The 16,258-nt window shown below is 30.2% G+C and overlaps 1 protein-coding gene across 1 annotated transcript; it reads left to right on the top strand.

Moving 5' to 3' along the window:
* Positions 1 to 1,573: 1,573 nt before the first annotated feature.
* Positions 1,574 to 3,487, top strand: LOC137620995 (uncharacterized). The gene is made up of 2 exons (XM_068351438.1): positions 1,574 to 1,624; positions 2,498 to 3,487. The coding sequence occupies exons 1-2, from the start codon at positions 1,574 to 1,576 to the stop codon at positions 3,485 to 3,487; spliced, it is 1,041 nt and encodes a 346-aa protein (XP_068207539.1).
* Positions 3,488 to 16,258: the final 12,771 nt, after the last annotated feature.

Raw genomic sequence — 16,258 nt, 5'->3', positions numbered from 1 at the left:
TGAGTATAAACAGGGACAGAAATATATTATAGTCCGAGGTAGACTTAGAAAAAATTTGCAATTTTGGAAAGATTTAGGGGCAAACAGTTTTGTATTAGACATTATTCAGAATGGTTATAAGCTTCCATTATTGACCAACCCTCCAACTTCTTATAATAAGAATAATAGGTCGGCCTTGTTAGAACAGGAATTTGTTAGCGAAGCTATACAAGATTTGTTAGACAGAAACTTAATTGAAAAGTGCTTAGGAAAGCCTTATGTAGTTAATCCTCTGTATGTTTCTGTGCAGAATTCAGGAAAGAAAAGGCTCATTTTGGATTTACGTGTAGTCAATAAGCACATTTGGAAGCAATCTGTAAAATATGAAGATTTAAAGGTTGTTCTAGCTTATTTAAAAAAGGGGTTTTTCATGATTAAATTTGATTTGACAAGTGCATATCACTTTATTGAAATTTATAAACCTCATACTAAGTATTTAGGTTTCTCTTGGACTGATAAGTTAGGCAATACCTTTTATTACAAGTTTCTGGTGTTACCATTTGGCCTGTCTAGTGCTTGTTCAGTTTTCACCAAAGTCACGAGGCCTCTTATAGCAAAATGGAGAGGCGATGGGAAATTTGTCATAATGTTTCTTGATGATGGTTTCGGTTGTGCACATAATGTATCCGAGTGTGAACAGTTAGCAACTCAGATTAAATCTGATTTGTTGATGTCTGGGTTTATTCCTAATGCGAAAAAGTCTGAGTGGATACCTGTGCAAGTTTTAGAATATCTAGGTGTTTTACTGAATTCCTTAGAAGGTACGATGTTAATACCTGATCGCAGGATATGTAAAGCTTTAGACACGATTTCTGGCATATTCCACGCTATTAAAATACACAGACGAGTTCCAGTACGCAAGTTGGCTAGCATAGTGGGACAGATTATTTCTATGTCATTGGTGCTAGGTCATTTATCTCAAATCATGACTAGATATATTAGTTTTGATATTCTAAGTGCTGCACATTGGGATGCTTATGTTCCTGTTTCGGAGGATAGTATAGAACAGTTAAGATTTTGGCAGTCCCATTTGAAACTTGTGAACATTGTAGATTTGTTTGAACAGGTAAAGTGGTCCAGGATAGTATTTTCTGAGGCAAGTCACAGTGGATACGCAGGATATGAGGTTAACACTATCAATGGTGTATCCCATGGTCAGTGGACAGCTGTTGAAGCAGTTCAGTCGTCAACATGGCGGGAATTAGTTGCTGTACTGCGTGTGTTGCAGTCATTGAGTAAAGTTTTGGCAAGTCACAGGGTTAAATGGTATTCCGACAATCAAGCTGTTACTTCTATTGTAAAGAAAGGATCTATGAAAAAACATCTTCAGGACATTGCAATTGAAATATTTAGAGTTTGCACAAGAAATTCTATTATGCTGGAATTAGAGTGGGTTCCCAGGTCAGAAAATGATAAGGCTGACTATTTGTCAAGGATTGTTGATAACGACGACTGGGGTATTTCTGTTGAATTGTTTGTTACTGCAAAGTAGGTTTGGTCACTCTACAAATTGATTGGTTTGCATCAGAGCATAATGCTAAATTGCCTAGATTTTACTCTAGGTTTTGGAATCCGTCTTCCACTGGTATTGATGCATTCACAGAGTCATGGCATTATGAATTTGGTCTTTTTGTACCGCCTATATCCATGGTGTATAGAGTCATTTGTAAAATGGAAGTGGACAGAGCGCTAGGTGTATTAGTTTTGCCATACTGGAATTCAGCAGTATTTTGGCCATTAATTTGCCCTAATGGAAATTTCATTGTAAATGTGATTGACTGGATAGATTTGCCTACGAGTAGAACTTATTATGTGAAGTGCAAAACTGGAAAGGGGATTTTCGGAAATGTTGATCTGAAGTTTAGAATGTTAGCTATGTTTATTGATTTTAAAGGGAGACAACGTTAGATTGGAGTGCTAACTAATATTTTATTGGCTTTTCTCCCATGACAAACATTTGAGTAAACGGGGTATTTGTACATGTTGTAACTATACATGTACTGTTTGTTTTACAGTAGATTGAGAAGCTTTATATTATATAGCTTGAGGCAGTTTTGCCTGTTGTATACGAAAGCGGCATCGCTAAAGAAGGCGGCATCGCCAAGAGTTGATATTGTTTTACATGAGTATACCTGTCGATACTCAGTTATTTGACGAGTTGATATTTCATCGCTGTACATGAGTATACCTGTCGATACTCAGAGTTATTTGATGAGTTGATATTTCATCGCTGTACATGAGTATACCTGTCGATACTCAGTTATTTCATGAGTTGATATTTCATTGCTGTACATGAGTATACCTGTCGATACTCAGAGTTATTTGATGAGTTGATATTAGATTGTTATGCATGAGTATACATGTCGATACTCAAAGCGACTTCACTATATAATGTATGTTCATGTCGTAATTTCAGATCATTTTAATTGATTCTTGGTTTATACATCTGTTTTTTCAGGCTCACAAAGTAGACATTGAAGCGTTACCAGAAGTCTTGGCGGGCAAGGTGGACCTTCTCCCGGATCTACTACAAAAGTCCAGAGCTGTCAGCACAAGTCGGAAATACGAAAACAGTTTCATTCGTTGGAATAAATGGGCTTTGAACAGTGGGTTAGGGAGAGAGGATATTTTGCCTGCTAAGGCATTTACTGTAGCTATTTACTTGTGTTCTTTAATTCAATGTGCTTCAAGTCCTGCTTCAGTTATTTCGGCTTATTATGCTATCAAATGGTTTCATGAAATGTATGATTTTAAGTCGCCAACAGATTCTAAATTAGTGTGTAATGTTTTGGAAGCAGGAAAAAGAATTTTATCCAAACCAGTTGTTAAAAAGGAGCCTGTAACAGTAGGTATTTTGCTTAAAGTGTACAACGGGATTTATGAAGATTATAATCTGAAAAGTCAACGTATCATCTGTGCGAGTTTGTTAGCATTTGCAGGTTTCATGCGCAGTTCTGAACTCCTTAATATCAAGGTATCTGATATTATGATTTATAAAACTTATATGAGTATATTTGTAGAAACAAGTAAAACTGATAAATATAGAGATGGAGCATGGATTACATTAGCAAGAACTGGAACATGTTTATGTCCTGTGGACAATTCGAAAAAACTGATAGACTGGGCTAAATTAAAGCCCAGTGATTTTCTATTCTGTAATTTGTGTAAAACCCAAAATGGTTATACAGTGAGACAGTGTAACAAGCATATGTCCTACACAAACTTACGTAACGAGTTTTTAAGAGCACTAGCTCCACATGTCAGTGATATTAAGAAATATTGTTTACATTCCTTAAGATCTGGTGGAGCTTCATGTGCTGCTAATAGAGGTGTAAAAGACAGACTGTTCAAACGTCATGGACGTTGGCTGAGTGATTCGGCCAAAGATGGATATGTGAAAGACTCTTTACAAGAAAGATTATCTGTTTCATTAACACTGGGTCTTTAATTGTATGTAATTTGGACTAATAAGTTTAATATATAAGCTGAACAGATTAGTTATTAGGTATATAATAATATTAATTATAATATTACGGTGTGGGAATGTCCCGTTCTTTATCGTTCATTCGGTATACCCAAGTGCTACATCTAACGATTTCCAAAATAAAATGTTGAAATGCTATTCAGAGTTTGTATTGTTTGTTTGGTGAAGGTTTCGTAATGGTAATCAGGGAAATATAATTTTCTGTGTTTGAGGAACGAATTAGAAGAAAATTATTTTCCCTTGTTTGTAATGAAGTAACCGCCAGGTGGCGTTTCAAGTTGTTTTCGTGTTGTTAAGCAGTAAAGTAGTCATTCAGCTTTGGGTAACCGACAAGTAGACATCGATAATTTTTATATGAAAATATTTAGTATCTGTTCAGCTTATTATGAATGTAAAATTTCAAAATAATTATAAGCATTATGTGTAATCATGTTATGTTTTGAGTTTAAGAGTATATGCTGTACTATCAGTGATAGAGAGATGAAATGTCTTCATTCGGTATACCCAAGTGCTACATCTAACGATTTCCAAAATAAAATGTTGAAATGCTATTCAGAGTTTGTATTGTTTGTTTGGTGAAGGTTTCGTAATGGTAATCAGGGAATAATATATTATATTAGTTAAGACGAGGTGCCTCTGATGCCATCTATTGTCGGTATAGTAAAATTCGTTAGAATATAAGGGAGTGACCTAGAAGGGTCGCGATATTATGTCCGTCGAAATGTAACAATAATGTCATTCTAAGTAATTTTTACTAGCAATAGATGTTATACCATGAAAAATATCAATTTTCATTTGGTTTCATGGAAAAAAGTAATTTGAAATTAAATCAGTTAACAGTGTAATTACTTGATTATCGCACCGATTTCAGTACACGTTGCCCTATCTGGTAACCCTCCTGACCCACAAATATAATTGAACTAACGATTGTTTGCTGAGGAAATATTTCTGTGACATTTATTTTGAATTTTTTTTCTTAAAAGGTAAGCTATTGGCAGACAACAAAGAACATAAAATTCATGTGCATCTGGTATATAGCAATTTTGTTTCCAAATATCTAAAGAAATCAAGCAGATAGTAGGAATAATTAGCACTTTAGCACTCGACTGTTAAGGGCATCTATTGGCCATGAAAATAAGATAGAGCTCTTCAGTTGTTGTATTCTAGAACTGTCTATGACGTTGGAAAAAAAATATCCTACTTAATTGGAACGGGATATAGATTATAAATATCAAACATATTTCTACATAACTATAGATCTATCACTGTTTTCCAAATGGATAGGGAAATATATAGAATAAGAAAACTCAATGTATTCTATATTTAAGGCAGAAGCAGGTCGAATTATTTACTTTCACTTGCTGCTAATTATGTTCCTAAACTAGTAGGTTAAGTGTCACTTATCAATTGGATTCATCATTTTCACCAAATATAATGAATTAAATGAAAACCTGCAGAAGGCGTTAGGATCTGACCCTCACCTATTCTGAACACAAAAAATTATATCATCGCGGAATAATATTACGTAAGAGTTCTTGTTAGGATATATTTGTTCACTGGTATGAAAGGAAAACCAAAATATTTTTCACTCTGATGTTAGATTTGCTTAAATATTTTTGTTATTATAAAGTGCATGATATTAACTATTGCTAGGATATATTACCATTCAGGAATGAGTGTATATTAAGTAAATGCCTGATTCCAAACCCTCCCTAATTTGGTATTAGGTACATTAATGAATACTCATTTTATCCTCTTAAAACCATGCTTCTGTGTGAGGCGATATGTAAATGCCATTACAAACTTATTCGGTTATACTGGAGCTTCAATTAACCTTTCAGCTAATTATGGAAATTTTAGAAATCCAGAACACTATTTCGTGACTATTAACAAGTTTTTAAAAAGATAAGTGTCATAACTGGAATCCATTTATTCAGATTCGAACGAAAAATAGGAATTAAATTGTTTGTGGAGAATGTGCGCTCCAAGTGACAAATGGCTAGATTTAACCAGAGGTTTCTTTTTTACCCAACTATTTTCATTTTCCTCTCTTTCCTTGAATTTTAATGTTTCATTTTAACGTTCTTAACATTTTCTGAATGGTTTATGCAGGTTAATTGAATAATCTATAATCAAATAAAGCCTAAATAGCTCATATTAATTAAATAAATTTTCTGCTATAATTGGTGATATCTAATATTCTCTGTTTTGTACGTTTCTGTATTTGTAGCTTGGTGGAATAGAATGTCACTCCGTTATCTAGGATATAGCAGAACTCGTATAAACACTTATGTTTTGAAATCTATCCATTAGGGAATCTAACCTTAAAACTATATCAATTGTTGAATGAATATTTATAATGTATTTGTAAGAAAATCTCATTAATGATATGATGATCTGGTAGTTGCTCACAGTCTGACTTAATAAGGAAACAATATATATATATATATATATATATATATATATATATATATATATATATGTATATATATATACATATATAATTTACATATATATAAATGTATATATTTATATATATATATATATATATATATATATATATATATATATATATATATATATATATATATATATATATATATATATTCGACACAAATAATTTCTAAAAGATACTACCTTTAGAAAATTGGCGTGTACACAGACCTATGAATGAATGACTAAAAACAGTCCTATTAAAACATGCATAACCATGGTACTCCGAAAATAGTTCCCATAATAAGTAGTATCAGGCTATAGCTTGGCAGAGGTTAATTATTTCAAAGCTGTCGAACCAGTATTCTGAAAATTTTATGTTGAATAGATTGCTTCTGTTCTAATACAAGACTCATATTCCACTTGTGATCAGGTGATATTCCACTTCACAAAAATAAACAACACAAACTGTGTTTCTGTTTTGGCTGTTCAGTTTGACTGAGAGTTTGGTCTTTCATTTTAATCGTCCCTCATTAGGTAAATAACCATCATTCTCTCTTGCTCCGGACGTAATCGAACAAAGGCAGGGCTCATCTGCAAGCTTTAAATACTAGACAGTGTGATACAGGAGTTTGACATTCAGAAAATACTTCTAACATTGTCGTTTCTATTTATTTGAAGTGATGATATAACAATAGAATTGAACAAAGGATCATAGTTTTTTCCCCATTTCTTTATTATGGCAACGTTGATGGAAATTTAATTGAGTATTGGAGAAATATAACACACACATGAAGTCCCTACTTTTCAACTCAAATAATAAACAAAATTATAATGAAAAGTAAAAAAAAAAAAAAAGTGATAATAGATAGATATTAATCTAGCATGGATAAACATCTAATGAAATGCATAGGGTGAATGCATACAAGCAAGATTTGAATATAAAAAAAAATGTGATTTTTTATGAGGAAATTGGATTTGGTAAGTCATTAATGAAAAACATCAAGGGCCATTGATGTTATAACTCCGAATAATTATCAATTTATCAATTATGAAATACATAATCATCTCTCTCTCTCTCTCTCTCTCTCTCTCTCTCTCTCTCTCTCTCTCTCTCTCTCTCTCTCTCTCTTATCGTTAATATTTTTTCTGAGTTTTATGAATTGTTTAGTTAATCTATCAGTTCATCCTTTTTTTAGCTGACATTACAAGATCTAATTCAAAATGTTGTAGAGGGAATTAAGGAAATTAACAAGAGTGTAATAATAGGAAGAATATAGGATAACAATGTTCATAGAGGTAATTATACACAAAGGCTATCAGTTAAATGGACAAACTCAGAGTGGTCCAAATCAAGCATACAAGAATTTACGTATAACTTTGTTCTTGAGTTGAGAATATTTTTATTTTAGTTTTAGTTTTTTTTTTTTTATATAAGGATTATGGATGAATTATTTTAGTCTCCTAAGTACGTATATAGAATTATCTTATCATTTATAGGTTAATTTGTTCTACCGTTGACAATAGATTGGAATAGCTACTGATTTCTCTCTGTATAAGTTGGGAGATACCCTTTATCTTATATAACCAGAAGAGAGAGAGTATAACCAGAAAAGAGAGAGAGAGAGAGAGAGAGAGAGAGAGAGAGAGAGAGAGAGAGAGAGAGAGAGAGAGAGAGAAGAAAAAAAAACAAGGCAATATCGTGTTCACATTGAAATAAATTCCCACCACACGTTTAAATCGAACACAAGTCTTTTCAAACAAAACGTAAACAACAGAAAAGAATATATTATTATTTCTCTTTTTTTCTTCTTCTTCTTTTTTTTTTTTACTTTCTTGACGTAGCATAAAAACCTTCTAAGTGATAAAAAGTACAAAAGTATGATATACCTCACTTATATAAATATGATACAATATAGCTTTGAAGGTTTGACAAGGATGCCGCATTGGTCATTGTATTTGAGGTCGTATGGTTACACGGAATGGTAAAGGATTTATTGATTGTGGAAGTTATATAAGATATCAACTTTTCTTAGATAGAGCAAGAAACATATAAAACCCTCAGATTTTTTTCCGTTATAAATTTTGCGTTGCTTTAGTGAACTCCATCAGTAATTTAAAATGTTCTTCATAAACGTGTTTAGAGAACCTCAGAAAATTTAGAGTAGAGAACTTTTTTTATGTCTTCATGAAGAGTTGATGGTTGCTTTTCTATAGGTTTAGTTAGCGGGCACAAATATATCTAAATGTGAATGAAAGAGAGATGAGGAAAAGAAAGGCTGACTAAATTGCTACGGAATTCAATGACAACACCTTGAAAAACTTCAATTGGAATTTAGATTGTCTATAGTCTATTGGATACATCTCTGGCTCACAAATTGTTGGACGAGTGTTCAGGGAAGTTCACACCCGATAGTTTTCAGTAGTGTCCACAACATCATCGTCATTGTAAGCAGAGAATGAGTGGTGCCTCAGATCTATATTTGGCGCACACTGAAATATTTAGATAGACTTTTAGCACCACCAATTCATTAATGAAGCTCAGGCACAAATTTTTCATGCACTATTTTTTTATGTCGATTCGGACCATTTTGTGTAAAAAAAAAAAAAAAAAAAAAAAAAAAAAAAACGTACCTGACTGTGGTCAACATAACTAAAGTCACTCAGTTCGCAATACGCATTACCCCTGCAGTAATTAAAACACACGTAATAACACCTATCTGTATTGCGATGGTAAGGCCAGAAACTCTTTAAATTATGAGCCAGCACATGTATCCCAGTCACGTAAATATGATGATGTTAATTACTGTAGGGCCTCGTATCATAGTTTATTTATCAGAATAAATTTCATAGATAATTATAGAAATATATATATGTATATATATATATATATATATATATATATATATATATATATATATATATATATATATATCACAGTTGATTTATCAAAATAAATTCCATAGATAATTATAGAAATATATATATATATATATATATATATATATATATATATATATTTATATATATATATATATATATATATATATATATATATATATATATACATACATATATATATATATATATATATATATATATATATATATATCCTGCATGTAGATCATCATATTACTATAGCTTTGCTATTATAATATAACCCATTGTATATAATATTCAGATTTATTTGGTAAATTACTTTCACCTTGACTGGGTATTTACCACATGAGGAATCTACTCGATAAGATAAGGATATTGATGCAGGAAAGGCAATCATAGCTAATACAAGGTAATTGAATTCTACGAAAATTACTCTCCAGATATATTTCATCAATATCAAAAATAGTATGCGGAAGTTATTGACTGATAAAAGATATAGATTATAATTACTATCGATATGTGTGTTTCCTTTTAATTAGGTATCAGAATTTACAGGATCGATTTTAAACTAAGTAGATGATGTATAGCTTGTAATTTATATTTTCCTTTATGACCGTTTTTTTTAGTATAGGAAATAAAAATGAGAAAAACATAAAATCAAGAAAATATGAATGATACGCAAAAGTAGCCTAATTCTTCCTGAATTTACCAATCAAATTTTTCTATATTCATTAATATTTTCGTTCAAATTAACTGATATAATATTTAACACAACCTGCAAAGGAAAAAAAATAGATTATTCCTAAAAAATTAATTTCAAACAACAAATTTTATTTTGATTATAATTTGCTCTAATGAATATGCGGGTGATTATTCTAAGGTTTCTTCGATTTAAGAGTTATTATATTAAATGAAACCCCTGTTATTTTCATTGTTTATAAGGTAAAGATATATCGCTATTACAATTTACAAACAACAAACCAGTTTTACAATATAACAGATACCTTGATTATTATTATTATTATTATTATTATTATTATTATTATTATTATTGTTATTATTATTATTATTATTATTATTAATAAACTACAGCCCTAGTTGGAAAAGCAGGATGCTATAAAGCCAAGAGCTCCAAGAGGGAAAAATAGGAGAGTAAAGAAGGGAAATTAGGAAATAAATAACTATAAAAGAAGTAATGAACAACTTAAATAAAATATTATAGGAACAGTAACAGCACTGAAACTATTCTCTCATATATAAACTATAAAAAGACTTAATTTAGCCTGTTCAACTTAAAAAACAGACCTTAAGGAATTATAGATGTTTTCCGAATACATTTACAAAGTTGTTGATATATATTTGAATAAAGGATGATCATGCCTTCCATATTTGATTGGAAATAATCAGAAAAAACTTATTTTGCAATATAATTAGAAAACTGTTTTTACTATATCAAACCTTAATCTCGATTCGAACGATTATCAAAGTTTGAATACCGGAGGACCATAATACAAATATAGTTGCTGTGGTTGTTTCATATTTTCTGGCCCTTACGTCCAAGCATGGGCTCTTGCACACTTGCAGCCCGTAGCGAATATTAACTTATGAATATGCTACTTTGTATGGGTAACATTACACTTAAGCATACGTATAAGATTATTCCATACTGTGAGCAAATATAATTGTGAATATTAGAGGCTGGAAACATGTAGAGGTCATTAATTATCAGCCACGGACACATATTACTACTATTCCCATTGCAAATTTACGTAATTATTATAATAATTACAAATATGTGGAATACGTTTACATAAAGAGTTTCAGTCTTTCATTTCATAACTGAACAGTTAAAGAGTTTTTAAAAGAATAATGTTTATATTAAGATGTTAACTTTTATAACGTCCTCGTAACGAGCTATATAGGTTTGTAATATCCTTTGAGAATTGGGAGTAACATTCATTTACTAACATATTTATAATATTTTTTTGGGTCAAGCGTAATATTTATGAAATGTATGTATACATAACTTTAGTATATTTAGAGATTAGAAAACTTTAGAAAAAAAAATGCAAATCATTGGCAAAAGGTCATACGCAGGTAGAAGTTAATAATGGTAGAATAGAAATGAATGTATGCAGGAATCTTATATCAGGATTACACCTGACTAGAAACTAACAATATAAATTAAAAAAAAAAAAATAAACAAGGAAGCAAACAAAAGCAGGGTCTAAATCAACAGTTTAGGTTTTGTGAATATTCAGTATCCACGTTTTACCAAAACATTTTCTCCGTATTTTACGCTTCTCGGATTTTGGGAGTGAAATAAAATGCAAACTAGGTCGAAGTTACTGTAGTTCCTGCATTTCATGATAACAAGTAAAATCAAGGTAGTGTTAGAAAAATACAATTTTAGAGGAAAATTATCAAATATTGTTTTAAGAGCTTAAAATAATTACTTTCATCTGAGTATTAGTAGTATTATTTGTATATATTATCCTTAGCATTATATGTTATTGTTATGTAAGTGTTCATGGTTATATATGCACATAAATATCAAGAACATAAATGAAGGGTGACTTTTAATGAACCTACTGCAATGCATAGTAATCCAGAACACATACACTTGAGCACTTGAGCATACATCAAAGCTAGAATAGAAAATTACTTCAACTAAAAAGAGCCATGATTCAGAAATTAAGTTATATCTTCGTAAATGTTGTTTTCCTTGTAAAAGCATTACCATTAAATTAATAGGAATAATTTAGTAGTATCCTAGGCTTTTAGGTAAACATAAAGTACTTATATCAGATATATCCTTTTGAGCATTTTGGGGCCAAGATTTTATAATGTACACTGAACTGTGATATATATCCGAGGATGGGTATATACACATTAGTTTAGCATAGTAAAGGACACATCTAGCTGGAAGTCCGCTATGACCATCCTTCGGAGGGAAGATAGAAGCTAAGTTTCCGTTACGCTCTGATATCTTTATTCTCTTCAACATCTAGGATTTCTATGAAAATATATCTATGATTGCCTGGAAATTATCTTGAGAGAGTGATGTGTTAAAAACTGTCTAAGCATATTAAAGATTTGTTTGAAGTGCGTTAATGTAATGAAGTGTTAAGAACTCTGTATAATCACTGTATAACTGGTGTAGAGTTCTTCGATCTAACTACCAAGTAGCCTAAACTTTAAATTACCTTGCTCTTATGAAAGTTACTAAATCATTTGATAGTAACCAACTATATGATTTTAACCCGTGTTCTGCATTATCATATTTTGATTATGTTGATAGAAAAGTATACTTTTATATCTCTCACGATTTAGCAAAACGTGATTGTGGATTGAGATATAAAGTATGTTTTTATGTAATTAGTTCAGTGAAACTGTTTGATATTGTTTCATAGGCAATAAGTGAAAAATGTGTAAACTTGTATTGAAATTATATTTTTTTCCATCGGTATTATTATTATTATTATTATTATTATTATTATTATTATTATTATTATTATTATTATTATTATTATTATTATTATTATTATTATTATTATTTAAGTATATTTCCTATAATGTCTTACCACCTATAGTCTGCCCACTATTAAACTTAAAACTAAATCGTAAACATAAAGGAGTTCTAAGCTCTCTGTGTTAAACTGCTTTGATGTATCTATTTATTATTCTTGAAATCTTCCAGTCGATACAATTATTTTTCAAGGAAACTCCCTCTCATATCTTACTTTCCTTTAGAATTAAATACAACGTTGTCTCTGTCTCTGCCTCTGTGTCTCTGTCTCTGTATCTGTCTCCGTCTATATATATATATATATATATATATATATATATTTTATATATATATATATATATATATATATATATATATCTATATATATATATATATATATATATATATATATATACATATATATGTATATATATATATAAATATATATATATATATATATATATATATATATATATATAAATATATATATATATATATATATATATATATATATATATATATATATATATATATTTATAGAGAGAGAGAGAGAGAGAGAGAGAGAGAGAGAGAGAGAGAGAGAGAGGAGAGAGAGAGAGAGAGAGAGAGAGAGAGAGAGAGAGAGAGAGAGAGAGAGAGATAGGTTTATTTGGTTATGAAAGAAAGTTAGATATGAGTGGCAGTTTTCCAGAAACATAATTGTGTCGACTGCAAGATTTCATGAATAAAATATATATATATATATATATATATATATATATATATATATATATATATATATATATATATATATATATATACATATATACATATATATATATATATATATATATATATATATATATATATATATATATATATATATATATATATATATATATATACACATATCTCAACCTAACACTCAGTCAAAATGTATATGTAAAACAACTTTTGCTGCGGTCAAGATTAGAAGTATTTAGGGGATAACACCCAAATCACACGGATCATAGAGCAAAGAACAAAATAACACATACAAATGTGTAAAGAAGGTGACATGAATATGCTGAAATATTGATGTACACCAGCAAGGTCCTCGACAGTAATTTATAAACCATCGAAAGGAAAATAAATTGATCACTTCTTATTTCATATTGCTATCCCTCAAATACACCCTAGCTAATATAATAAAAAATCTAGTTGAAAGGAATTAAAATCACTTTTAGATATAGAAAACAATGAATGAAAATCGAACCCTCTCGATTCACAAAAGCTCCGTGGTTTTATTGAAATCCTTTTGATCGCTCTTACCCTCTACCACACCAGAGTCATATATTACTAACAATGCATCCCCTCTTGGATCAAATTCATAAATTCATGTATTCGGGAACAGTAGGTTTCATCTATTGTTATGTCTTTCATAATGTTAAATATAGACTATTAATTCAAACTGTTAACATGAGAATAAGAGAAAAACTTGTGAATAGGGCAGGAATTAATTTTTTTATCCTCATTTTCGTATACATAAATTGATGTGTTTATCAGTCTTACTTTGATATTGTTAACTTCCACTTGAAGTCATAATAAATATTTTGATTTAAAGCGGTAATTCACAAAAAAAAAAAAATAAATACGTCTGGTTAAAGGTCAAAGTTCAAGGTCACTTTCAAGCAAGCTGGAAATTGTAACAATTATGTAAAATTTTTGTCTACGTTACACAGCTAGAGGGACGTTGATTTAAGTATATAAAAGCACACACACACACACACATATATATATACACACACACACACACACACACATATATATATATATATATATATATATATATATATATATATATATATATATATGTGTGTGTGTGTGTATATATATATATATGTGTGTGTGTGTGTGTGTATGTTTGTGTGTGTATTAAAAAAGACATTGCCGATTAATAAATGTTATATATAGTATGAATGTTATATTATGCCGTGGTATTTCTATTATACCTACTTATTATATGACATATATTATTAAGTCTTTTCATTATATAAAAAATACTATATTCATAGAAACAATATGATTAAATAGCTCATAAAATGTATTTAAACTAATGTTTATTGTTTGACTTTTGAATATGACAGATTCGGAAGTTATAAGCTGATAAAAATTATATATTTTTTTTCGATGGTATGATGATTACCTCTAGTTTCTTTTCATTGCTTCGATATAATGGATCTCCCTATTTACATTGTTTCTATTTGTAGTTTTTCTGTTAGTTTTTTTATTCGTTAATTTTCCCATATTCGTACGGAGAGCTTTCCCTATCAAGTGTCCGGGTCCTGCATCCCAACCATGGTTGCAGCAGTTCAGAATAACTCATGCTATGTGAATCCCCTCTCCCGTAGAGGACTTTATGAATTCTATTTGTCATTCAAATATATCCATCAAATATTCAACCGTATGCATAATCCCGCGTGGTGGCATAACACAAATTTTAGGAGGCAAATAATTTAGTGTTGCTGTATATTAAAACCATTTAAATTATCTATAAACCCTATGTGTCTGTTTTCAGCATCAATTGTATTATTCCGCAGTGAAATGGAAGCCCTGTTGCTTAATAGAAATTTCATGGTGAATGAAAATTATGGATTTCCATTAGTACTCATCAATCGAGAAGGGGGAAAGCTATTACACACTCATGGGTGATTGTTATAATATTCTGATTTTATTTGGTAACTGACATATTTACAATGGTGTCTAGGTACACTTTATCTGCTGGCTATCATTTACACCTCAGGAGGTTCCATATATTCCAGCAAAAGTCTGTGCCACATGTCTACAGGAGTAGTTTTTTTTTCCCACTATGATTTTAAATGTTATGGCAAACAAGACCATGAGAAAATAACATGCTCGTTATAATTTTCGTACATGACCCGACTTATGTAGATATTAGAATTTATTTGTTTTAAATGTTTGTTTAAAATTTTGGGTACTACTAAGTTCGGGCGAAAAGGAATTTAATAGCAGAATGTAAGTACTTATCATATCATAAAGTTAGGCCTTTAAATATGTAATGTAATAACTTTGAGAAACTAGTCATCTTCTTGTCCATAGTCTACATGGTTTTTTAGTTTAATCTTTTTGTGTTTGATGTAATAAAAACTTAATGATTAGTTGATATAAAAAAAATGATCTTATTACGTGCATATAGTTTTTAGCATATGTTAGAACTATCATTAATGACTTAAGGATTATGACAATATTCATGCAAATATACACTGCTTACCAATTTTTTTTTTTACTGTTTCATTTGCATAGGATTAATGGGAGAGAATAACAGCAAATGACAAAGAGCTTTAATTTTGTTCAAATTGGTTGAGGCAAAAAGTAGTTGTTTATGTGCGCCAAACCTCCAAATATATAAAACAATGGTAATATGTTAACGGTAGTGATTACTTATACTTGTATTAAGATTACCATGAATCTGTCTTTTTAATCTTTAGAAAGAATACTTATAAGTCTATAAAGATTATAAAGATTGTTTTAGAGAGAGAGAGAGAGAGAGAGAGAGAGAGAGAGAGAGAGAGAGAGAGAGAGAGAGAGATGAAAAATTTACAATGAAAATTCTCCCCTTCAAAAGGGAGAGATGATATCACGCATGGAAGCACACTAAAAAACAAAGTCCATCTGACTGAACATTTCACTTCCAGGATAAACTTAGATCACTCTGGATCGACATGGAAGGGGAAACTAATATTGAGGCATTGTCTGTTATGTGACCTTGCAATTTTTCCGTATGGATGACCCTTCCTTGCCTATTTAAACAATATTTTGTCCTATGGATGAATTGTTTATGTTGATGACTTTAGAAACATACTCCATTTATAGTTGAGTGAATAATGAATTCAAAATACATTTCAACTGAAAACTTTTTATGAGTTACTGATATA

Source organism: Palaemon carinicauda, chromosome 2, assembly GCF_036898095.1.
Source record: "Palaemon carinicauda isolate YSFRI2023 chromosome 2, ASM3689809v2, whole genome shotgun sequence".
Lineage (NCBI taxonomy): Eukaryota > Metazoa > Arthropoda > Malacostraca > Decapoda > Palaemonidae > Palaemon > Palaemon carinicauda.
This window is presented reverse-complemented; position numbering and strand designations above follow the sequence as displayed.

Excerpts from the sequence above, each read along its gene's own strand:
- LOC137620995 (XM_068351438.1), top strand. The coding sequence starts at position 1,574 with ATGCTAAATTGCCTAGATTTTACTCTAGGTTTTGGAATCCGTCTTCCA. Across the intron at positions 1,625-2,497 it reads TTGGAATCCGTCTTCCACTG|GCTCACAAAGTAGACATTGA; the intron begins GTATTGATGCAT and ends CTGTTTTTTCAG.